General features: G+C 43.5%; 1 protein-coding gene across 6 annotated transcripts in view; it reads left to right on the forward strand.

Annotated features, from left to right (window-relative positions):
* ptprub (protein tyrosine phosphatase receptor type Ub) overlaps positions 1–26,207 on the forward strand; it is a 361,889-nt gene that overhangs the window by 249,162 nt on the left and 86,520 nt on the right. For 4 of the 6 annotated variants that reach the window (XM_055903563.1, XM_055903566.1, XM_055903565.1 and 1 more), the window contains exons 13-16: positions 3,723–3,759; positions 15,078–15,216; positions 23,914–23,943; positions 24,112–24,269. In XM_055903563.1, coding sequence (XP_055759538.1) covers positions 3,723–3,759; positions 15,078–15,216; positions 23,914–23,943; positions 24,112–24,269 — 364 coding nt within the window. The remainder of the gene's footprint in view (positions 1–3,722; positions 3,760–15,077; positions 15,217–23,913; positions 23,944–24,111; positions 24,270–26,207) is intronic. The other 2 variants (XM_055903567.1, XM_055903568.1) reach the window with 1 other exon arrangement.

Raw genomic sequence — 26,207 nt, forward strand, 5'->3', positions numbered from 1 at the left:
GACCATGAGAAACAAGATTATTTTGTCTGATGAAACCAAGATTGAACTCTTTGGCTTGAATGTCAAGCGTCACGTCTGGAGGAAACCTGGCACCATCCCTAAGGTGAAGCATGGTGGTGACAGCATCATGCTGTGGGGGTGTTTTTCAGCAGCAGCGACTGGAAGACTAGTCAGGATCTAGGCAAAGATAAACGAAGCACAGTACTGAGACCCTTGATGAAAACCTGCTCCAGAGTGCTCAGGACCTCAGACTGGGGCGGAGGTTGACCTTCAAACAAGACACCGAACCTAAGCACACAGCCAACACAACGCAGGAGTGGCTTCTGGGACAAGTCCCGGAATGTCCTTGAGTGGCCCAGCCAGAGCCTGGACTTGAACCTGATCGAACATCTCTGGAGAGACCTGAAAATAGCCTAGCAGCACTACTCCCCATCCAACCTGAGAGAGCTTGAGCGGATCTACAGAGAAGAATGGGAGAAACTCCCCAAATACAGGTGTGCCACGCTTCTAGCTTCATAGCCAAGAAGACTCGAGCCTGTAATTGTTGCCGAAGGTTTTTCGACAAAGTGCTGAGTAAAGTGTCTGAATACTTATGTAAATGTAATATTTCTGTTTACATTTTTTAAGTAACTTGATTTTTCTATTTCATTATGAGGTATTGTGTGTATTTTGATGAGAAAAAAACAACTATTGAATCAATTTTAGAATAAGGATTTTAACCTAACAAAATGTGGAAAAAGTCAAGGGTTCTCTATACTTTTCGAAGGGACTGTCGGCTGGATAGCTTCGTTCATTTTATGACTATTCCCCTAGCTTGCTATGCTACCAGCAATGTCATGGGGTACCTGATTTGTTTGAGAATGCATGGTAGTTCTATAAGGAACAGTAACCTCATAGTGATTTGGTTGACATTTATTTGAAGGTTATCACTTGACTACAGCAGTACTTAGATGATCTGAGATAGTTTCAAATTAGCAGGGAGAGCTGTTAAAATGTTCTGGACTTGTATTTTAGGCCGAGGTTGTTTAAAAAAAAAAGTTTTACCAAGAAAGTCAGTTTAAACAAATTCTTATTTACAATGACGGCCTACGGGGAACAATGGGTTAACTGCCTTTTTCCAGGGCAGAACAACAGATTTTTACCTTGTCAGCTCATAGAATTCAATGCAGCAACCTTTCAGTTACTGGCCCAACATTCTAACCACTAGGTTACCTGCCACCCCTGGGTGGTTATTACCTGGGTGGTTTTTGGCCTGCCTCATTCCTTGGCCCAAGTCTACAATATGACTAACCTTTTATTTTTTATTTAACTAGGCAATTCAGTTAAGAACAAATTCTTATTTACAATGACGGCCTACCCCGGCCAAACCTGGACAACGCTTGGCCAATTGTGCGCCGCCCTATGGGACTCCCAATCATGGCCGGTTGTGATTCAGCCTAGAATTGAACCAGTGTCTGTAATGACGCCTTTAGCACCTCTTACACCGCTGCGCCACTCGGGAGCCCTAACCTTCAGGAAGTCCCCCTTGCATGTTCTCCGCTCCACTGCCTGACAAGAAATGGGTTTGACAGTTGAACCATGGTAAAGCTCTCTACTGATGGTGTTTCTCACCAGGCATAAGTATATTTTTTAATTTAAATCTTCCATTGAGCACCCTGCATACACTGCATTTCTGATGATCTGGTATTTTTTTGAGTAGAGTTCAGTATTCTTGCTTAGGTCTTACACGGTGTACTGTGCTTATATTCCTAATTTATTCCTAATTTGTTCCTTCATTTTCTGTGTTTGGTTAATTACATCTCAGCATCACACCTGTTTTATTTTGGTCTAAATAAGCTTTTGTTAAGGACCAACATTGCTGCTGTAAGTGGCCCTCATTAACATTGGCAGAGACGTTTAAAAAGTGAAGGAGACTAACAATATTTGGCATTTACTCATGCTAATGAGCTGGAGGTTTGCTGTCAAGCCTGTGTGCAATTGCTTTGATTGATGCATGTAAAGAGGCACTTGAAAGATGGTGCATTCTGATTGGCTCTTTGAAAACCACAGCATGGGAACCATTTCAATCACAACACCCACTGCGTCTCCTAATGGCACACTCACACAGGCTAACCTGCGTGTACTGTAGTAACGGTGTCTGCCAGGGCTGCCAACCCCTCTGGCATGACTGGCACAGTTTGTGTGGGCGGCAGGGCATCAGTGTCCCCTATGTGGGCTATCTGTTTCTGCTCTCCAGATCACCGATTAAACTCCACTCTCCTGCCTTCCACATACAGACCAACGACGTGCCAGTATGGATGGTTTGAGCTGCAATATATCACCTCTACTTCCTGCGTTACAAATGTTTCTGTCAAATGTAGTAAACCAAGTCTGCTCGGTCTTATTCCCCGTCACCCGGAATGACAGATTTGATTTTTGGAAAGCCAGGCTGGGCATGGTCTCTTTCGTGACTTTGATTGAGTGGAAGGATCCGGGTTTAAGTCCTGCGACAGTGACTCAACAATCAGGGCTCAGTCACTATCACACCAGCCAAAGTATTTATATGTGGGACACGTTCGATTGGAGAACCATCTAATGAGCGAACATGGAGTTCATCTGAAATGTTCTTACGAGAGTTTAAAAACGTAAGCGTAAAAAATGTATTTTGTTTTGCTCGTATTAAGCACAAGTGTTAAATCAGCATGGGATTCCTGCATAGATTCCTGCAAATGATTGCCTTGATGCAGTGTGGAATTACCCCTGTATTTTTATGGTCAGTGTTTTTGTCTGTCTTGATAGTCTTCTAAGAGCCCATTGTATTTAAATGTCCAAAGCATCCTGCAATTACATTTCCATAGCGCTTACTGATGCTCAAAAAATAGAGCTGAATGTTTGTGAACGTTTTAGTCAGTTTGTTTGTGGATCGCTTGTGTGTGTGTCTTCAATATGCCTCGCTACGTGTCTGGTTTTTTTAGGAAGAAAACATCACCATAGGTTTGAGTGGGTTTAGGGAGAAGTCAGCTTGAAATGGATTTTCAATTAAAAAAGGCAATTTAGCCGCAGTTTGAGAGGAGGACTCTTGCTCCCTTCCGGATGGGCAGATTTGCATAATTGTCCCATAAGGCCTGCATTAGCATCTGTAAATCGTAATTTGATAATGCATCTCTTCGTCGAGGTGGTAAGACGGAATTGGATTAGGGTCTTAATTCTCATTAGTGTTGTTTGACAAAGATCCTTTTCATAACATCAAGATGTCATCAGCTGAAATTTGAAGGAAATTAATTCATTTTTTTATAGCGGCATATTGGTCCAGGGCCATCTTCACAATTCAGTTAATTTCCCTTTCATCAAATCTTCCTTTCTCTCTTTAAACACTTCACCTCAGCTCTTGGCTTTCATATTGTTTGACATTCACTGGTGTCATATCTTTATAAGTGACTATCATTTTAGCTGATTGACTGCCTCCTCAGCATTCCACTCATGGGGCTCTATTTTGAGTGTCTTTCAATCCAATGTGCTGGTCCCTAAAGATCTAAGAAAATCCTACAGTGAATGTTTGTCTTATTTTCATCCGTTGAAAATCCTTTTATTTGTGATTTTATTTTCAAAATACAATTTTCATTATGGTTCAGCCAAAATAATATTTAATGCTAGGTGCAGCGTTACTATCTGCATTCTACAGGATGCAAAGCATTGGCAATGTTCCCACCTCTGATCTCTGTATTCTCTCTTTTTTTTCCCAGGAAACCAGAATAAACTGCATCCGAATAGCCCGGAAAGGTAATTCAACATGAATATTTTCATTGACCAAAACGGTGACCTTTTATGGATCTCCCCGAGTCTCTGAAGTCTTGTAGGCTTTACTGTAGCATGTTGACCTTACGCTCTAAATGCAACTCCAAAGACCTGAACCCAACAATTTGTGTAGTGTCCAGGTCCAAACAAGAAGCAGGGGGATTTCTCTGAAGATCCATGTTGTTTAGTGATGAGGCAGACTCCTGTGATCTTTCCTCTCCTTGCCTTCAGAGAAAAGGACAGCAAGCAGGGAGAGATTAGAGATCAGGCTTTCATCATGTTTGTTTGGGGGGGACACAACCATATCAAAGGCAGTTCCACTGTTCCCGTCAGACAGCTACAATACTCGGAGGGAGAGAGAAACATCTGACGGCTTTTGACCCCTGTCTGCTCAAGATGGGCCCTTCACATCAAAAACACAGATGGAACTACCTGAGCCCATCAATATGAGCAATGTTTCTCCCCCCTTCCTCCCTCCCACTCTCTATCACACAGCCACAGGGACTCAAATGGACATGAAAAGGGTATAGAAATTGACTTCTGATGGCACGACAGGCTCTCCCCCTCTGCCGTTGTTCGATGTCGCATCGTGCTGACTAAAAGTAATGTATTTATAGTTATCATAGCGCTGCAACAGTAAGCTAGTCTTGCTAGTAAATTGACTTGGCAAGGTGTACTTTTCGGTGAAGGCCTCTTTTTGTGACTGAGTAATGAAAGAGACCAAGCTCTCTTGAAGCATGAATCCAAAAGGCAAGGCAAGCCATTTTAGCTCTGCGTCTCACTCCATCTGCTATCTCCCAGACACCCAGTTGGGCTTTGATTAATTACGCCTCGACACATTGATGAACATTACACAGTACATGTCTCTTTTCTCTAGCACATACTGTAGGCAGTGAGAGAGAGAGAGGGAAAGAAAAGATAAAGGGCCTTGATGAGAACCCTATGAAAATGAATTTGAACATTCAGCCAAATTGTGTTTTAACTCCCCAAATAGCTTTCAAATTGACTATAATCAAATTTAGCTACTTTTTAAATCAGCCTTTTAACATCCTGCTTGAAAAACGGGAAATAATATGGTGTCCGACAGGTTAAGTAAGAAGACCAGGTTTAGAAACTGATGGAACTAAATTGACAAATAGGATAGCCCAGATCATTTTAAATGTCAAGGTACAACACATCAGTGCCGGTGGTTAGTCATTTTTTGTCTATGTGATCCCTCTAACGTTAAAAATGGTTGCTGCTGCATCACCGCATTTTACTTGTCGTGAAGCATTACTTTTAAACAGCCTATGATCAGCAAAGGGCAGGACAATTATTTGGGTTTAGATAACAAAGCTGGAGATTGCATATCAACTTCCAGGTGACAATTTAATTAACAATCTCTTGGCTGCTCCCAACACAACAATAGACTTCCATTTCTCCTCTAAGTGCCAATTTCCCCACTCTCAGCCAGCCGGTAGGTGTATGGATTAATGTGGAAAAAATTTAATGTTTGGCTAATAGAAATTCCCAGACTAAGATGATCCTATCTGTCCAGGGTGTCAGTTAAATAAATATATTTTTCCCCCGCAGCCATGTTATTAGGATGAAAAATATAGGCCTACTCCTGTATTTCACATGATGAATTGAAGTTCTATATTGCTTCTTCATCTCTCTGTGTTGGTAGTGTAGCAAAGAAGGGGGTCGAGTGATAAATGGCACATATGTGAGAGCAGAACTAATAAACGGGCTCTGCCCTATCACTAAAATGGCCACCCCGGTCAGAACTACAGATCACAAAATGGCCGACTGCCAAAACTACACTTCCCAGAAGCAAGGGGAACCCTCAGAAGATGGGGCCGACCCACAGATAAAGGGTCAAGACAAACCAGGAAGAGGGAGAGAAAGGGCTGGAAGGATCTGTGAACCATAGAGAAAGAGACGGTATATATCGTCTGGATTTAACGTGTATGAGCTGGACTGTTTGGATGTGCCTGTTGGCGTTAGGACCCGGACCTACCGAGAACCCGATTCGTGTACCGAACCCTGCTATCCTTGACCTTGCCTGCGGCCTGGGTGGACCAGGATGGAGAAACAAACACACAGGTCCTGTTCGAAAGAACTCTCATTCTGGGGTGATTTTGGTGACAGTTTCCCACTTAATTTGTGACAAACGCTCCTAATCTTGAAGAGATTTGCCACACCTGGTGGAGAATGCGGGCAAATGGACTAACCATACCGCTGGTAAGGTAGATTTTTTTTCTTCAGTTAGCAGTCCAAAGGGGAGTCAGTTTTTTTTGTGGCTTTGTTTGGATATGACAGTTTTCTCTGGAAAATGAGTATGGAGGGAGCCATACAGGCCCTGTTACAAGCGGCGGCTGCGCAACAAGAGGCAACTAGAGCTCAACAAATAGCTCATCAGGATGCAATGCGAATGTATCAGGACACGTTACAGGTCCAGCACCGCACCAACCGGCTGCTCAGAGAAGAGCAAGAGAGAAACACCCGGGAGTTAAGAGAAGGCCTAAAGGAGCTAGCGGACCAAATTGGGGCTCAGTTACCAGCTGCAAATACCCAGAGGCGGGCCAATCATTTTCCTCAAGAAATGACAAAGCAGGATGATGTGGAAGCATATCTCACCACCTTCAAAAGGACGGAAGAGAGGGAGAGGTGGCCGAAAGAAGAATGGGCAGGGCTTCTGGCACCATACCTGGCAGGGGACGCTCAAAAAGCGTATTTCGACCTGGAGTTGAAAGATGCACAGGATTACGATAAACTAAAGGGAGCCGAAGTGACCGATACCGTGAGGGCACACCGCTTCCACCAGTGGTCCTACCGACCTGAACAAACCCCCGAACACAGATGTTCAACTTGATTCACCTGGCACGGAAATGGTTGCTACCGGAGACCCATTCATCCGCTGAGATCGTCGAGGCCATCGTACTCGACCAGTTTCACCGAGGTCTACCCCAAGAAGTTCGACGATGGGTTGGCCAGAACGAGGTACTTTCCACTGACCATATCGTGGGCCTGGTTGAAGGGTATTGTATGGCAGGAACAGCTGAGCAGGCACAGGAGGAAAGATCCTCATTCCCCAGGCCTGGGCGAACCAGCGAACAGAGTAAGACTGTCCCAACATTTGGAGGGGGAAGAAAGCAGTGTGGGGCCATGAGGAAAGAATCACAATGGGGACAAGACACTACGGAAAAAGCCGGGACCGGGGATCGAGGGGGTCGCACCCCCCCCCCCCTATTATCTGTTACAATTGTAATCGAACGGGACATATTGCAGCCTACTTTCCTAATTAAAGAAGAGCCAATGTAATGTGACCACGGTGAAAAAGAAGAAGCTGATATATGGTATGCATGTCCTTTGGTAACCACTGTACTTGAAAGATCAAAAAAACAAACATTAGTGAAAGGTTGAAGGGATTCCGGCAGTATGCTAACCTTGGTCGTCGCAAACCTAGTGCTGACTCATAAACTGGATACAAGTCAGGATATCAGTGTTACGTGCATTCATGGGGATACCCGTCTGTACCCCACAGCCTTAGTAAGCATACAAACCGAGGACGGTCTGCTGGATTGTGAGGTTGGCGTGGTCCCTAAGATGCCATATGATGTAATACTGGGTAGATACTTTCCGAACTTTGCGAAGTTAGGCCAGAAGAACGGCATATTTGAGAAGCCACCAACCCTGACCAAGCAGGAAGTAGCATGTAGCCTTCAACCCAACCCAAGAAAAGGGGTCTCCCAGGGGCCAACATCACAGGTGCTAGTAGGGGAGGAAGAAGTGGCAGACCTCGTTGATAACGAGCAGCCCGGTACTAGTGGGGCTGGTGATCAATCTGAATCCAGAGGACGACTATCTAAAACCAGCAGACCTGGCAGGGTCCCTGACTAATTTCGGGACGGCCCAAAACCAGGATCCAACCCTGCAGCAAGCCAGAACAGATATGCAGGTCATAGATGGTACTCCCCTAAATGATGGGATAATGCCTAATGGTTTCCCCCATTTCATCATGAAAAAGGGTTTGGTGTACAGAGTCTCAAAGAAAGGGTTTGATGTGGTGGAACAGTTGGTCCCCAGCCGGTACCGGAGGACAGGACTGGATCTAGCTCATGGGCACATTCTGGGTGGACACCTTGGTCTCGATTAAAACCCGAGACCGGATTGTAAGGAGGTTTTACTGGCCAGGAATTCAGGCTGAAGTAACTCGGCATTGTGGAGAGTGCCCGGAGTGCCAGTTAACAGCTCCCAGACCAGCTGTTAGAAGCCCGTTAGTGCCACTACCTATTCGTCTAAACGCCATTTGAGAGGATAGCAATGGATATAGTGGGCCCACTTCCCAAATCCGCACCAATACATTCTGGTCATTCTAGATTATGCCACTTGCTACCCAGAAGCCATTCCCCTTTGGACGATGGCTTCCAAAAATATTGCCAATGAATTAGTGCTCCTGTTCACCATGGTGGAGCTTTGTAAATTGTGGCATGTGAAACAGTTGAGGACATCGGTTTATCATCCTCATACAGAGGATGAGAGATTCAACCGTACCCTGAAGTCAATGCTTAGGAAGGTAATCGATAAGGATGGGAAAAACTGGGATTGCATGTTGCCGTATCTGATGTTTGCCATTAGAGAGGTTCCTCAAGCCTCGCTGGGGTTTTCCCCCTTTGAGCTGGTATATGGGAGGCACCCCCGGGGAATCTTAGACATTGCTCGGGAAACCTGGGAGCACCAATCCACCCCGTATGCTTGTGTCATAGAGCACGTCACGGCTATGCAAGACAGGATAGCCACAGTCATGCCCATCGTCAGAGAGCACATGAGACAAGCACAAGAGCACCAGCGGCACACTTATAACCGACAGGCTACCCTGAGGGAATTTCAACCGGGAGATAAGGTGTTAGTGCTGATCCCCACGGTAGAGTGCAAACTACTAGCCACATGGAAAGGACCATATGACGTACTGGAGAGAATAGGAGAAGTTAATTATCAGATCCGACAGCCAGGTCGACAGCCCCAGGAACAGATCTATCACATAAACCTGTTAAAAGCATGGAGAGAGAGAGAAACACTAATGGTCACGTACTTCACACACACTCAGGAGACAGCCAAAGTAAATATTTCACCTACTCTGTCCCCAGCACAAGTACAGGAAGTAAAGACCCGGATCCAGAAAAACAGAGATGTGTTTTCAGAGGTACCCGGCCGAACCTATGTTGCGGCCCATGATATCGTTTCCCTACCAGGGAGAAAAGTGAGCATGAGGCCATATCGGGTAACTGAGGCTCGACAGGCTGCGATTAGAGCAGAGACTGAGAAAATGTTTGCAGCTGGACTGATCAAAGAGTCACATAGTGAGTGGTCTAGCCCAATTGTGATGGTCTCCAAGCCCGATGGGTCTTTGCAGTTCTGTAACGACTTTCGTGAGGGAATGAAATATCCAAGTTTGATGCCTACCCCATGCCCCGAGTAGATGAACTACTGGAGAAAATTGGTAAAGCTCGGTACATTAGGATCCTGGAACTAACCAAAGGGTACTGGCAAATTCCTCTGAACCCCCCAGAGCCAAAGAAAAGACAGCCTTTGCAACCCCTGACGGTTCGTTTCAATACACCGTCATGCCATTCGGCTTACACGGGGCCCCAGCCACCTTTCAGCGGCTAATGGACAAGGTCCTAAAACTGCACCAAGCGTACGCCACAGCTTATTTAGATGACGTGGGGATCTACAGCCCAGATTGGGAATCCCACTTACCCTGGGTACAGGCAGTGTTAGACGCCCTTAGAAAGGCAGGGCGCATGGCTAACCCTGCCAAGTGTTACATGGGGTTAGGGGAAACAGAGTATCTGAGATACACCGTGGCAAGAGGGTTAATCAAACCCCAACGTAAGAAGGTGGAGGCAATTAGAGAATGGCCGAAACCAGTAAATAAGAAGCAGGTTCGAGCCTTCCTAGGGCTGACCGGTTACTACTGGAAGATCATACCAAGTTATGCCACAGTGGCCGCCCCACTCACCGGCATGACTAGAGCCAGAAGGCCAAACATGGTCAAATGGGCCCTTTCATCCCAAATGGGCCCAATTTGGGATGATCTTCCGGTAGTAACCGGTCAGCCCTAGGAAGGCTCGAACCTGCTTTTTTTTCTAACCAAAGCATTTAGGACATTACAGGAGGCTCTCTGCCGTAATCCAGTGCTGGTGGTACCAGACTTCGAGAGAGAGTTTGTGGTTCAGACGGATGCCTCAGAGGTCGGTTTGGGAGCACTGCTATCCCAAGAGGTAGAAGGGGTGGAACACCCTATCCTGTTAAGCAGGAAGCTGGAACCACGGGAGACCAACTACTCAGTTGTTGAGAAAGAGGAGCTGGCAGTAAAGTGGGCTCTAGAAAGCCTGAAATACTACCTGCTTGGGTGCCACTTCACCCTCATCAGTGACCATGCCCCACTCACCTGGATGCATAGGGCTAAAGAGAAGAACGTTCGCGTGATGCGGTGGTTTTTGAGTCTCCAACCGTTTCACTTTGACTTAAACCACAGAGCAGGGAAGGAAATGGGAAATATGGATGGGTTATCCCACATGCCCGCATATTTCGCTGCGGTAGCCTGACCTAGGGGTTCGGATCTAGGGGGGAGATGTGTGGCAAAGAAGGGGGTTGAGTGATAAATGGCACATATATGTGAGAGCAGAACTAATAAACAGGCTCTGCCCTATCACTAAAATGGCCACCCCGGTCAGAACTACAGATCACAAAATGGCCGACTGACTGAGAACCCGATTCATGTACCGAACCCTGCTATCCCTGACCTTGCCTGTGGCGTGGGTGGACCAGGACGGAGAAACAAACACACGGGTACTGTCCTGTTCGAAAGAACTCTCATTCTGGGTTTATTTTGGTGACAGTTTCCCACTTAATTTGTGACAAATACTCCTAATCTTGAAGAGATTTGCCACAGTAGGAACAAAGTCTTTAATGAATTTTCTGCCCACTACAGTGCCTTCAGAAAGTATTCACACTCCTTGACTTTCTCCACATTTTGTTGTGTTACAGCCTGCATTTTTAAAAGGATTAAATGGATAAAGATTGTTTTGCCGCTGGCCTACACACAATACCCCATAATGTCAAAGTGGAATTATGTTTTTTGAAATTTTACCTATTCATTAAATGAAAAGCTGAACTGTCTTGAGTGAATATGCATGCAGCCCCTTTCTTATGGCAAATGTATATAAGTTCAGGAGTAGAAATGTGCTTAACAAGTCACATAATAAGTTGCATGGACTGACTGTGTGCAATAATAGATTTTAACATGATTTTGAATGACTATCTCTACTTTGTGCCCCACACATCAATTATATGTAAGGTAACTCAGTCGAGCAGTGCATTTCCAACACAGATTCAACTATAAAGACCATGGAGGCTTTCCAAAGCCTCGTGAAGAATGGTACCTATTGGTAGATGGATAAAAAAAAGAAGACATTGAGTATCCCATTGAGCATGGTGAAGTTAATGATTACATTTTGGATGGGGTATCAACACACCCAGATACAGGCCTCCTTCATATCTCCGATGACCTCATGGGATTTCACCAAGAGGCCAATGGTGACTTTAAAACAGTTTCAGGAGAGAACTGAGGATGTATCAACAACATTGTAGTTACTCCACAATACTATCCTAAATGACAGAGTGAAAAGAAGGAAGCCTGTAAAAAACATGTTATATTCCAAAACATGCATCCTGTTTGCAACAAGTCATTAAAGTAATACTGCAAAAAATGTTGCAAAGCAATTCACTTTATGTCCTGAATATAAAGAGTTATATTTGGGTAAAAATACATTACTGAGTTCCACTCTCCATATTTTCAAGCATAGTGGTGGCATCATGTTATGGGTATGATTGTAATCGTTAAGGGAGTATTTCAGGATAAAACGATTAATGTAATGGAGCTAAGCACATGCAAAATCGTAGAGGAAAACCTGGATCAGTCTGCTTCCCATCAGATACTGGGAGATGAATTCACCTTTCAGCAGGACAATAACCTAAAACACATGGCCTTCTCTACAGTACACTGATGTTGCTTACCAAGAAGACAGTGGATGTTCCTGAGTGGCCGTTTTAACTTAAATGTACTTGAAAATCTATGGCAAGACTTGAAAATGTTTGTCTCGCAATGACCAACAACCAATTTGACACAGCTTGAAGAATTTTGAAAAGAATATTGGGCAAATGTTGCACAATACTCGTGTACAGAACCCCAAGGATTAACATCAACGGGGCTGTAGTGGAGTGGGTCGAGAGTTTCAAGTTCCTCGGTGTCCACATCACCAACGAACTATCATGGTTCAAACACACCAAGACAGTCATGAAGAGGGCACGACAAAACCTTTTCCCCCTCAGGAGATTGAAAAGATTTGGCATGGGTCCCCAGATCCTCAAAGTTCTACAGCTGCACCATCAAGAGCATCCTGTCCGGTTGCATTACCGCCTGGTATGACAACTGCTTGGCATCTGACCGTAAGGTGCTACAGAGGGTAGTGCGTACGGCCCAGTACATCACTGGGGCCAAGCGTCCTGCAATCCAGGATCTATATAATAGGCGGTGTCAGAGGAAAGCCCATAAAATTATCATAGACACCAGTCACCCAAGTCATAGACTGTTTTCTCTGCTACCGCACGACAATCTAGGACCTAAAGGATCCTTAACAGCTTCTGCCCCCAAGCCATAAGCCTTAATCAAATGGCCACCGGACTATTACATTGACCCCCCCCCCCCCCCCAGGGGGGTGCTGCTACTCGCTGTTTATTATCTATGCATAGTCCCTTCACCCCTACCTTCATGTACAAATTACTTCAACTAATCTGTAACCACGCACAATGACTCGGTACCGTTACCCCTGTATATAGCCTCGTTATTGTTATGTTATTGTGTTTTTTTATTTTATTTTAGTTGGTAAATGTTTTCTTAACTCTTCTTGAACTGCACTGTTGTATAAGGGCTTGTAAGTTAGCATTTCACGGTAAGGTTGTATTCGGAGCATGTGACAAATAAAGTTTGATTGGATTTGACAATCCAGGTGTGGAAAGCTCTTAGAAACTTACCCAGAAAGACTCACAGCTGTAATTGCTGCCAAAGGTGCTTCTACAAAATATTGACTTAGGGGTGTGAATACTTATGTACATTTGATATTTCTGTATTTAATTTTCAGTAAATTTGCACACATTTTTAAAAACATGTTTTCACTTTGTCATTATGGGGTATTGTGTGTAGATGGGTGAGAAAAACAAATATATTTAATCAATTTTGAATTCAGCCATTAACTTAACAAAATGTGGAATAAGTCAGTACGAATGCTTTCTGAAGGGAGTACGAATGCTTTCTGAAGGGAGGCTGGATGAATTAGTTATACCTGTCGCCCTTGTATGTCAAGCAAATGTGTGATACACAAAAAGATTACCTGTGATACTTGTCTATAGAACTCCAAGGATGTATCCATTTTGTCAGGGGAGACATAAGGCTCAGAGTCCATTAGGCTATGTGATCTGTACACCAATGACATCTATGGTAATTATCTGAATAAATGTGATAGACTGTAAAAACATTAGTGTCAGAGTACATACAAGGCTGCTAAAACGTTGGGACTATCCCCTATCATATACAGTATTTGGTGATTTTTTTTCATAAAAAAAAACTCTCCGCACCAACCACAAACCTTTCCAAAACTGTAAGAGTTCTCCCCCATAGGGATGAGGTCGGTAAAATGCCCCTGGGCCTGATTGTACAAGGAGGGCTAAAACATGGCTTATTTTCCCTTTCCTCTGCCCCAGATCTCATTCTGCCCTTGTGAGCCTCTTTATTCCAACCACTAGCTAGCTATCTAGACCTCTTTCCTTAGGCCAGCTCTGACTTTCTCCTCCACTAGAGAATGGCTGTGCAACTGTTCCTAAAGGCACAGTAGGGCTGGTTGCAGGGCTGTTATGGCCATAAGGAGAGGCTGACACTACACAGAGAAAGTAGATAACTGGGTTCCTGCTACAAGACATAAAAAGCGTCTTGCTTCTCCTACCATTTCCATAAGTGTAGAGCTTTGTGCCAACGAGATGAGTAACTTGTTATTATTATAATAATGGCCTTTACTGTATCTTACAGACACCGGGACACCTTGAAATTATACTGGGGAAAGGGGAATACCTAGTCAGTTGCACAACTGAATGCATTCAACCGAAATGTCTTCCCTATTTAAACCCTCTGAATGAGAGAAGTGCAGGGGCTGCTTTAATCGACTTCATTGGCACCTAAGGAGCAGTTGTTAACTGCCTTGCTCAAGCGCAGAACAGCAAATTTTTCCACCTTGCCGATTAGGGGATTTGAACTAGCAACCTTTCGGTTACTGGCTCAATGCTCTTAACGGCTAGACTTCAAGCAAATTCACCGTCATTAGGGCACACGGTTGAAAACGAAAAGTTCCAGATAGGCACTCTATTTCAGTCTGTGTTCTTCTGTTTGGTGCCCGTTGAGCACGACCCAGGTACTCAGTGTGGCAGTTTGTGAAGATCCTCCACAACATTCCCCCAGTCCTAGACAACTGTTATCCCTGGCCTCATACACAGGATAGGAGGGTCGAAGACACAAAGGGCTTTTGTTGTCGTAGGAGACACAAATCTTTCCCCAATGGCTATTAAAAGAGCAGATAAATAGCCAATATGATTTGCCTATTGAAAAGCTCTCACATGACAGTGGTCTGTTTGTGTCTCCCGTCCAATTATTTTGTCTAATGAACACAAGGTGTCTATATTAGCGGGAGCTCATGCGCCGGTGGGGTCATGGTGATTCTCTATTGGCTGCTTAAAATGTGGGCACCACACACCCTTTTGTAAATGTTTTTATTGTTCATTCTGGTAGCCAGACAGTTTCAATATGTAACAATCGTCCCTTGAAACATACTGCCATGGAAATAAATTCAACCGTGCCAATGAATGCACAGATGTGGCGGTGAAGAGTCACACATTCCATCTTTTCTCAGCAGTCCGGGTGTTAGTGTGAATACAGCCATTGTGATGTTACGAGTCGGGATTTGACAGAGTGGCTGTTGTGAATGATAAGCATTGATTATTATTGACCTGCATTTTAAGACTGTACATTTCTTCCTTTCTCTGTATCCTTTTTTCTGTTCCCCCCCTCTTAACCCTCTGTCTCTCTCTTTCCTTCTGTTTCGCTTGCTCTCTTTCTACCCCCCTCTCTGTCCCACCTCCTTTCTCTCTCCCTTCATCCCTCCCCATCTCTGCTTCCCCCCCCCCCTACTCCCTTCATCACTCTCTCTCAGCGGCCTGTAAGGACCACCGACGGGCTCTGGAGGTTTCCCAACACTCAGAGGAGATGGGGCTGATCCTGGGGGTGTGTGCTGGGGGCCTGGTGGTGCTCATCCTGCTCCTGGGGGCCATCATCATCATCATCAGGAAGGGGTGAGTCACTGGCCCACATTTTTATGCCACTTCTCGGTCCTCACTCAATTAGCCAAATAGGTAACTTTCCTCAGAGACACAGGGTGGTAAATAATTTGTTTCCTATTCTCTGGACCACACAAACCATGCTTGAGTATCTGTAGAATATTGGTGCTATTTTTTAGATTCTACCCTCGACTCTTCCCTAGAAATCATATTTGCCTTTCCAAAGGGCCAGGTTGTTTTGGAGAGGGAGAGAGAGATGCACTACTGTTCCCTAATGGTGTATCAGAGGGACCACACCGTTCTCAACTCATCATTTAATTACACATGCCGGGCAGTGGCATGACCCATAAATGAGAGGTTAATTGGGAGGGAAAATGTGTGCTTAAGGTAGATAATTAGCCTAGCCACTAGCTCCCAAAGGTCTCACCTCCCCGCAGGTGGTGACAACGAGAGGGTCGCCTTACACACCTTTTATGGTGGCATATGACCCAGATGTTACACCCTACTCATATACTCCCTTTCACAGGAGTGACTTGACACTGCTTTTAATGGTCCTCTATGATATGTAAATCAAATACACATTTGTATCATACAAATGAATGATACAGTGCCCTCCATAATTATTGGGACAGTGAAGTTGGTTTCTTCTTTTAGCTGTATACTTGACCCATTTGGATTTGAAATCAAACAATGGCATTTTCATCCATATCGGGTGAACCGTTTAGAAATGACAGAACTTTCTGTACATAGTCCCAACATTTTAGGGGATCAAAATTATTTCGAACAAATTCACTTGTGTTAAAGTAAATGTATATTAAAGTAGTAAAAAAATAAGTATTTGTGTTCCCAAATTCATAGCATGCAATGACTACGTCAAGCTTGTGACGACACATTTGTTGGATGCATTTGCTGTTTTTTGGTTGTGCCTCAGATGGTTTTGTGCCCAATAGAAATGAATGGTTAACATTGTGTAATTAAGAGTCAAATGTTTCTAATCACTTCTACATGAATGTGGATGCTACCATGATTACGGATAATCCTAAATGAATGTGAATCGTGATGAGTGAGAAAGTTACAGATGCACAAATATCACACACCCAAAACATGCTAACCTCTCACCATTACAATAACAGGGGAAGTTAGCATTTTTTGGTGGGTATAATATTTGTGCTTCTGTTACTTTCTGCACTGTAATCTAATTGTCATTGTTTGATTTCAAATCCAAACTTTTGGATTAGAGCCAAAAGACAAATGATTTATTGTCCCAATAATTTCGGAGAGCACTGTATATACCCCTAATTCTTGAGGGATATTTAAATGCCTCATGAGCTTAGTTCCAACCTCATCATAACTCAGAATCTGGTCTATGCTTGTTCAGGTGACTGCGTCATGAAGCTGGTTGAGAGAATGCCAAGAGTGTGCAAAGCTGTCATCAAGGAAAAGGGTGGCTATTTGAAGAATCTGAAATATAAAATATTTTGTTGATTTGTTTAACACTTTTTTTTTTTGGTTACTACATGAATCCATAAAGAAAAACCCTTGAATGAGTAGGTGTTCTAAAACTGTTGACCGGTAATGTACATTTACACATTGAGCAGGGATGTTGTCGGGAGAACTCGGTTCATATCGTTTCCAGTCTATTAAAGCATCAGTAGCTCTCTGTCGCATTTGCATGGCTATGGAGAGGATATAATTAAAGGTTCCTGTTGGTTCCGGTTAAAAATGCCTTACCAGTGTAACAAACATACTGTGGGCGGCAGGTTAGCGGTTAAAAGCGTTGGGCCAGTAACCGAAAGGTTGCCGGTTCAAATCCCTGAGCCGGCAATGTGGAAAAATCTGGCGTTCTGCCCTTTAGCAAGGTAGTTAACTCCCAACAACTGCTCCCCAGGTGCCGATGATGTCGATTTAAGGCAGACCCCGCACCTCTCTGATTCAGAGGGGTTGAGTTAAACGCAGAATACATCTTTCGGTTACATGCATTCAGTTGTGCAACTGACTAGGTAACCCCCTTTCCCTATATGTAGCCTATTAAAATACACTATATATACAAAAGTATGTGGACACCCCTTCAAATTAGTGGATTTGGCTATTTCAGCCACACCCGTTGCTGACAGGTATAATATTGAGCACATAGCCGTACAATCTCCATAAACAAACATTAGCTGGCCTTACTGAAGAGCTCAGTGACTTTCAATGTGGCACCGTCATAGCATGCCACCTTTCCAACAATCAGTTTGTAAAATTTCTGCCCTGCTAGAGCTGCCCCGGTCAACTGTAAGTTCTGTTTATTATGAAGTGGAAATGTGTAGGAGCAACAATGGCTCAGCCACAAAGTGGTAGGCCACACAAGCTCACAGAAAGGGACCGCCGAGTGCTGAAGCGCATACAAATCGCCTGTCCTCAGTTGCAACACTCACTACCGAGTTCCAAACTGCCTCTGGAAGCAACGTCAACACAAGAACTGTTCGTTGGGAGCTTCATGAAATGGGTTTCCATGGCCGAGCAGTAAGCCTAAGATCACCATGCTCAGTGCCAAGCGTTGACTGGAGTGGTGTAAAGCTCGCCGCCATTGGACTCTGAAGCAGTGGAAACGCGTTCTCTGGAGTGATGAGTCACGCTTCACCATCTGGCAGTACAATGGACTAATCTTGGTTTGGCGGATGCCCGGACAATGCAACCTGCCTGAATGCATAGTGCCAACTGTAAACTTTGGTGGAGGAGGAATAATGGTCTGGGGCTGTTTTTCATGGTTTGGGTTAGGCCCCTTAGTTCTAGTCAGGGACGTCACTAGGCCTGTTTTAAAATATTCATTAGACCCCCCTAAATAAATAAATATATCAGTCAATATATTTTCTCTGTGATTTCTTTTTTTTCCGTCAACCGTTCCATCGCATCTTAAACTTCTTACTGGGTCGTGCACTAGGACCTGGGGAAGGTTGCTGCTGCATGCGCTAGTGACTGTTAGGCCTACTTGTAGCTAACATTTTGGTTAACGTTAGCTATTTCTGTGGCTTGAGACTGCTAGCTAACATTAAACGGACAGGAAAAGGCTCTGACTGGACGGATTCATGCAGATATGCTACGATGTGAATTTGTGGTAAGTTAGAACAGAGAATTCACTACTATAGACTTTTGTCATAATCAAAGCTTTGTTGACCAATACGTTTTTATTTGAGGCTTCCTGTAAGTTACAGTGTAACCGATGTTGCGAGCTAGCTACCGGTTAACTTTGTCTTATAAATTTGTTAACTTAATTTAATATAATGAATTTATGTTGCGACGATATCTAATTAACATTGTATTTAATGTAGTTTTGCTATCTGTGCCAGGCTATAAATGAGACAGATGACGTAACATCATGCACATGTCTTTTCATACTCAATTGCTTTCATTCAGTAGGCCATTGCAAAACAATTATCAGTAGGTCATGTGTAGAAAAGGTGACATAGTGTTGATCACAATGTCATTGTATTATCCTCAATTTCTCAACTGTAGGCTAGCTAACGACTAACGTTGGATGGATATACGGAAATTCTTCAAGGGAGGCAGTGCCAGCAGCTCTGCTGAAGGCCAATCCGGCGAGAAATGAAGATTTTACCAGTTCAAACAAACAAATGAAAACTTAAACTGATTAATCACCTATTAAGCCTTGAGTTAGTGTAAATATGAGTTTAATAACAATACATGTCAAAACACAGTAGACAAGAATGAGGGGAAAGAAGCTGGAGGCTGACAGGGCTGAGGGAGCATGTCTGATGAAGGTTAGTGATTAAACAGAGTAGATGTTTAAGCTTTCAGTTAAGAGGGACAACAAACAGATCCAGACAGGGAGGGACAACAAACAGATCCAGAGAAAGAAAGTAAGCAAGCTGCTGCAGCAACTCCTTCCAGAAATGAGAGAGATGTAGGTGACAAAGACTGGGCCCAGACAAGTGAGGCTGAATAGCTACCCACACAAAAGTTTTGGTACACAGAAAAGTGCATTTCAGCACTGCTGGTTTGAGGAGTACAATTGGGTAGAGTACTCTGTCCACAAAAACGCAGCTTTGTTTTAAATTTTTCTTTTGTGCAGAAACATTACATTTGACTCTTTTTGACAGTAATGGCTGCAATATTTTGAAAAAAGCTTTTTTTATCTTCAGTAAACATGATGGCACAAACACACAGACAGTCTTGTGGCATGGCAAAGCTACCAGGCAACTAGCATTCATGGGAATATTGCTCAGATTTTAACATCTGCCCATTCTAGTGATATTGCAGAGAGAAGGGAGTATCTGAGGAGAATTGTTGCGGTCACCTCAATGTTAGGAAGACTCTCTTTCCGTGCCAGTGATGAATCTAGTGAAAGCATAAATAGAGGGACTTTTCTTGAACGTATGGAGCTTTTAAAGGAGTTTGACCATTTCCTGCAAAGGTACAATACTCCATCAAATGCGACGTATCTCTCTCCAGAATCTCAGAATGACATGATCGAATGCTGTGCTCAAGAGATTACGGACACCATTTCAGTTTCTTGGAGAATGTGTATTAGTTGTTCAGTATATCCCCAGTTAACCACAAGTTCAAACTTAGAGAACTTGTACAGCTCTCAAACACTCGCTGGGCATGCCTGCTGCGGTCCATAAATGCAGTCCTGGACACTTTAACTGCAATTTAACTCCATTGGATCCCCCATGGCTGTTGGTCTGAGAGCAAAGCTTCATAAGTTCTCCACCGTGTATTTGCTACTGATGTTTCAGTGCCTTCTTTCTATAGCTGAGGGATTACATAAATTCCTCCAGAAAGAGACTGTAGACCTGGCAGAAGCTTGTTTTGGCAAACAAGCTGTATGTGACGCACTGGTAGGCAAACGCACAGATGCATTTACAACAGAACTTTAACAGAACCAAAGCACTCTGCGAAATTCACAATATGTCAGAGGCAGATGCAGCAAGAAAGCGCAAACAAAGGAAAATGGGAGATTTTATGATGAAGACCTACTTGGGTTTAGGCACAGAATTGTCATGTTCCCAAATAATGAAAACAGAGTTGTTGCTCCCCTGCTTTTACAAGATGGATTATTGACTGTAGATGCAGGTCTGCTCAAAGGCATACAGTGGGGCAAAAAGGTATTTAGTCAGCCACCAATTGGGCAAGTTCTCCCACTTAAAAAGATGAGAGAGGCCTGTAATTTTCATCATAGGTACACTTCAACTATGACAGACAAAATGAGAAAAAAAATCCAGAAAATCACATTGTAGGATTTTTTATTAATTTATTTGCAAATTATGGTGGAAAATAAGTATTTGGTCACCTACAAACAAGCAAGATTTCTGGCTCTCACAGACCTGTAACTTCTTCTTTAAGAGGCTCCTCTGTCCTCCACTCGTTATTTGTTTTAATGGCACCTGTTTGAACTTGTTATCAGTATAAAAGACACCTGTCCACAACCTCAAACAGTCACACTCCAAACTCCACTATGGCCAAGACCAAAGAGCTGTCGAAGGACACCAGAAACAAAATTGTAGACCTGCACCAGGCTGGGAAGACTGAATCTGCACTAGGTGACAGACTTGGTTAGCTTGGTTTGAAGAAATCAACTGTGGGAGCAATTATTAGGAAATGGAAGACATACAAGACCACTGATAATCTCCCTCGATCTGGGGCTTCACGCAAGATCTCACCCCGTGGGGTCAAAATGATCACAAGAACGGTGAGCAAAAATCCCAGAACCACACGGGGGGACCTAGTGAATGACCTGCAGAGAGCTGGGACCAAAGTAACAAAGCCTACCATCAGTAACACACTACGCCCCCAGGGACTCAAATCCTGCAGTGCCAGACGTGTCCCCCTGCTTAAGCCAGTACATGTCCAGGCCCGTCTGAAGTTTACTAGAGAGCATTTGGATGATCCAGAAGAAGATTGGGAGAATGTCATATGATCAGATGAAACCAAAATAGAACTTTTTGGTAAAAACTCAACTCGTCGTGTTTGGAGGACAAAGAATGCTGAGTTGCATCCAAAGAACACCATACCTACTGTGAGGCATGGGGGTGGAAACATCATGCTTTGGGGCTGTTTTTCTGCAAAGGGACCAGGACGACTGATCCGTGTAAAGGAAAGAATGAATGGGGCCATGTATCGTGAGATTTTGAGTGAAAACCTCCTTCCATCAGCAAGGGCATTGAAGATGAAACGTGGCTGGGTCTTTCAGCATGACAATGATCCCAAACACACCGCCCGGGCAACGAAGGAGTGGCTTCGTAAGAAGCATTTCAAGGTCCTGGAGTGGCCTAGCCAGTCTCCAGATCTCAACCCCATAGAAAATCTTTGGAGGGAGTTGAAAGTCCGTGTTGCCCAGCAACAGCCCCAAAACATCACTGCTCTAGAGGAGATCTGCATGGAGGAATGGGCCAAAATACCAGCAACAGTGTGTGAAAACCTTGTGAAGACTTACAGAAAACGTTTGACCTCTGTCATTGCCAACAAAGGGTATATAGCAAAGTATTGAGATAAACTTTTGTTATTGACCAAATACTTATTTTCCACCATAATTTGCAAATAAATTCATTAAAAATCCTACAATGTGATTTTCTGGATTTTTTTTCTAATTTTGTCTGTCATAGTTGAAGTGTACCTATGATGAAAATTACAGGCCTCTCTCATCTTTTTAAGTGGGAGAACTTGCACAATTGGTGGCTGACTAAATACTTTTTTGCCCCACTGTACATGCATGCAGCCCAAATTCAAAAAAACTTCCTTGATACATCATGCTTAACGGAGTTTACCAAGCGCTACCTGTATTGATGTTAAAACAGAAAAGATGTTGGTGGCCAGAAACTTTCTTGCCCGGAAAAGAGAGGCTGGATGTCCTTCCAAAGACCTCCTGGATGATGATATGTTTCCTTCTCTGAAGGAAATCATTCACGTTCCCTCACAATTCCTGTGAGCAGCTGCTTCTGTGAAAGGTCCTTTAGTGCACTGCTCCATATGCACTCCTGGTTGCGTAAGACAATGGGTCAGAAAAGGCTTGTAAGTCCTGCAGCCATGTCCATTGAGGGTGAGTGTTTGTGCCACTAAGCCACAATAGTGTCATTGACCGCTTTGCCACCTTTAAAAATAGTAAGTACACTTTGATGCATCCACCCACAAAATAAGCATCAAAAGAGAGAAGCAGGAGGAGCAGGTCCTTAATATAGGTTGTAATATTTGTTTGGGATCTTCCTTTTTTCATCAGATTTTATTCCTAATTATTTTTTATTTTATTTATCTCATTAGTTGAATTTAGTTTTGCCCCTTTGGATGATACTGTTTTTTTCTAATGGTATAACATGACCTGCATCTCTTTCTCTCTCCTGTAATTTAATCCTCCCACGTATGATAGTTTTGGCCTGCCTCACTAACGACGCCTTTTGCCTATTCCCTGCCTGTACTTTAGACTATTGGATTTCCTATTATCAACCTATTGCCTGATCTCCTAGATGACATTACTAGCCTTTTCCCGGCCTGTACTGTTGCTTTTTTGGACCCCCTGTGTCTGACCTTCTGCCTGCCCCTGGACCCAGCTACCTGCCTCCTTCTGTCATCCTTCACCAATAAACACCTGCTGCGCCCTGCGCTTGAAACCAGCTCTCTGTCTCCCATCGTGTTCATTACACACAAACTATGAGATGGGTATACTTTTAGCCAACCTTTACCTAAAATAACCTTATTTTGATAGATTTTACACCCATTTTTACTTTAAAAATACATGATGAAAAGACGTTTTGTGGTCTTTAAAAAAATATTCATGGGGGAGAATGCCCAGACCCCCCCAAAAAGAGGCATAGCCCCCCTATCCATGAATCTCTAGTGACGTCCCTGGTTCCAGTGAAGGGGGATCTTAATGTTTCAGCATACAATGACATTCTAGATGATTCTGTGCTTCCAACTTTGTGGCAACAGTTTGGAGAAGGACTTTTCTTGTTTCAGCATGACAATGCTCCCATGCACAAAGCGAGATCCATACAGAAAGGGTTTGTCGAGATCGGTGTGGAAGAACTTGACTGGCCTGCACAGAGCCCTGACCTCAAGCTCATCTAACACCTTTGGAGCAGACTGCGAGCCAGGCCTAATCGCCCAACATCAGCGCCCGACCTCAATAATGCTCTTGTGGCTGAATGGAAGCAAGTGGAAAGCCTTCCCTGAAGAGTGGAAGCTGTTATAGCAGCAAATGGGGGACCAACTCCATATTAATGCCCATGATTTTGGAATGAGATGTTCGACAAGCAGGTGTCCACATACTTTTGGTCATGTAGTGTATCTAGCCCTATGAAAAATATGTTTATTTATCAAGTTATTTTATTTTCAATGAAGTCGAGTCTCAAGTCATATGACTTGAGTCCACACCTATGGCATGCACAACCCTGGAGAAGATAGCAGCTAGTGCTGCTTGCCCCAACACATTGTTCCAGATTACTCCACTAAGCCACCATGAAGTTAGCTCTTAGCGGTATGATTGCTACATTTGCTCTGGCAGGAAGTGACATGGTTTACTCGTTAAAGGGGGAAACAGTGACATATTCAATTAGAGGCTGGTCTAGCTGCTTTGGTCCTGTCACCGTGCGGTAAATGCGTGAGTCACACAGAGACCCTTGCCATTTTCACGTTAATGAATCCATCCCTCGGCCGGTATTTCTTGCATTTTCTATCTTCTTTCTCTTTTCTCTGCCCTCCCTCCCGCTCACTCGCCAGAAGGGACTACTACTCTTACTCTTACTATCCGTAAGTGACGCCACCCTCCTACCTTTCCATTGTTTTGCTAATCGTTCATTCACATGCTTGTGCTCTCTGGCTGCCAATGAAGGGATTGTGGCCAAATAAAACTGTTGCTCTCTCTATCCCCCTCTCGCCCTCTCCTCTCCCATTCCCTCTCTCTCTCTGTGTTTGTAGGAAGCCAGTGAACATAAATAAGACCCCCATAACGTACCGTCAGGAGAACAGTCACATGGGATCGATGGAGCGCAGTTTCACTGACCAGAGTACCCTGCAGGAGGATGAGCGCATGGCCCTCTCTGCAGCACGCATGGCACACACCTGCAGCACGCGCAGTAAGACACACGCATACACAGGCATAAGCACACACACACACACACCTGCAGTATGTGCTTTCAAATAAAAACAAGACACCTGCAATCAAACTATGATTCATTCGTGGAAAACCTGAGGTCTAAAGTTTTTCCCAAAATGTTAATCAAACGCTCCCACAATATTGTGTGTGAACTTTATACCTCCCACAACATCCATTTAGTCTTAGAAAAGCTTCATATACCTCAGAAGCGGCTATACTCCCTGCAGCAGATCCACAGTCTAAAATAAGATGACGAGAAAAAGAAAATTGCAAACAGATGTAAAGTGGAACACCTTCAGGCAAGAAAATGATATGTGATTCTAGTCGTCTTCCTTCTCATCTCGATATCTTGAAATATGAAGGCGCATAACAGAAAAGGAAAGAAATAATCTTGGTTTTCATGTCCTGGGCTCAGTTGCATACAGTGGTTCGTCCTTTAAAAGTTGCAGCATACTAGAGCACAGCTTGCGTGGTGCTGCAAAATTCTATGGCAAGTTATTTAAGTGCCAGTAATTCTAGTTTGACCACCAAAGGGTATCTTTGAGAAGCATTTGATAGCCTTCAATAGTTGTTGTACTAGAGAATTTAAAACCTTTTTTGTAAGAACGTAGTATATGAGACTGATTTTAAGAAATGTTGCTTAATTAATTTTATTAATATTATGGTGTTTCTATTCCAAGAAAAATTAAAAACCTGAGTTTCCGTTAGGATGGAATGGAAAATATGGCGCTGTACAACAGTGATGGGCTATTTAGCTAAAGAATCCCTGTGTCATGCGCGGGAACGCGGGAGACCGGGGTTCAATTCCTCGATGGGGAGGAAGAAGTTGGCTGTCCTTGTAAGAATTTGTTCTTAACTGATTCCATATGTGTTATTTCATATTTGTGATATCTTCATATTGTTCTACAATATAGTAAAAATTAAGAAAAACCATGGAATGAGTAGGTGTGTCCAATCTTTTGAGGCCATCAAGACGTTTTTGATAGAGAAACTGATTATACTACAATGCAACAAATACATTGATCATCTCAGCAAGGTTTTACCCGTAGCCGTGGAGCAGGGTGGAAGTGCAACTAAAATGTATTTTAAATAACCAAATGCATTTTGAATGTCTTTCTAGTTATTTTATTAACGAAAGCATATAGATGTTGATGAAGAAATACTGTACTGCTGTTTTGAGTTAGAAATGTAACACTTCAGAGTACTTAAGCATCGAATACATTGCAGGTAGAGAGATGTTCACACCTACAGTAGTCGGGCTATAAAGAGTCTGTTGTCCTGATAAACGGGCTACAAGTGTTTTGAAAACCTGTTTTCAAAATGCCACCAGCTGTCCATCACTACTGTAAATAAAAACACAGCATCTTGTTTACATTCTTTATTGTAACCACAACTTCACAAATAATTTGTATCTATCTTTCCAATTACTTTTAGAGTTAGGGATTCATTTGATTAATATTATGGTGTTTATATTCCAAGAAAAAAGATAAACCATCTGGGTTTCCGTTAGGAAGGAACAGAAAATATGGCGTTGTAGGTACTGTAGGCTACACAGTACTGGGCTATTTAGCTAAAGAATCCCCATCTTGTGCGCAGGCACGCGGGAGACCGGGGTTCAATTCCCAAACAGGGAGGAAGGAGTAGGCTGTCCTTGTAAATAAGAATTTGTTCTTACCTGACTTGCATAGTTAAATAAAGGTTACACTAAGAGCATAACATTTCTACACCATCATTTTTGTCTAACCAATACCCAAACGGAGATTCAGTCAAAATATAAATCTCATTGATTTATCAAGACCATTCCCCGTGCCATTCCCCGTTCAAATCCTATTGCTTCTAACGTCAATATGCTATTTAAATAAATAAGACCTACACCACTTTTTAACAGAACATTACTCAACACTAGTGAGACTCATGT

This window comes from Salvelinus fontinalis, chromosome 38, assembly GCF_029448725.1.
Source record: "Salvelinus fontinalis isolate EN_2023a chromosome 38, ASM2944872v1, whole genome shotgun sequence".
Taxonomy (NCBI): Eukaryota; Metazoa; Chordata; class Actinopteri; order Salmoniformes; family Salmonidae; genus Salvelinus; species Salvelinus fontinalis.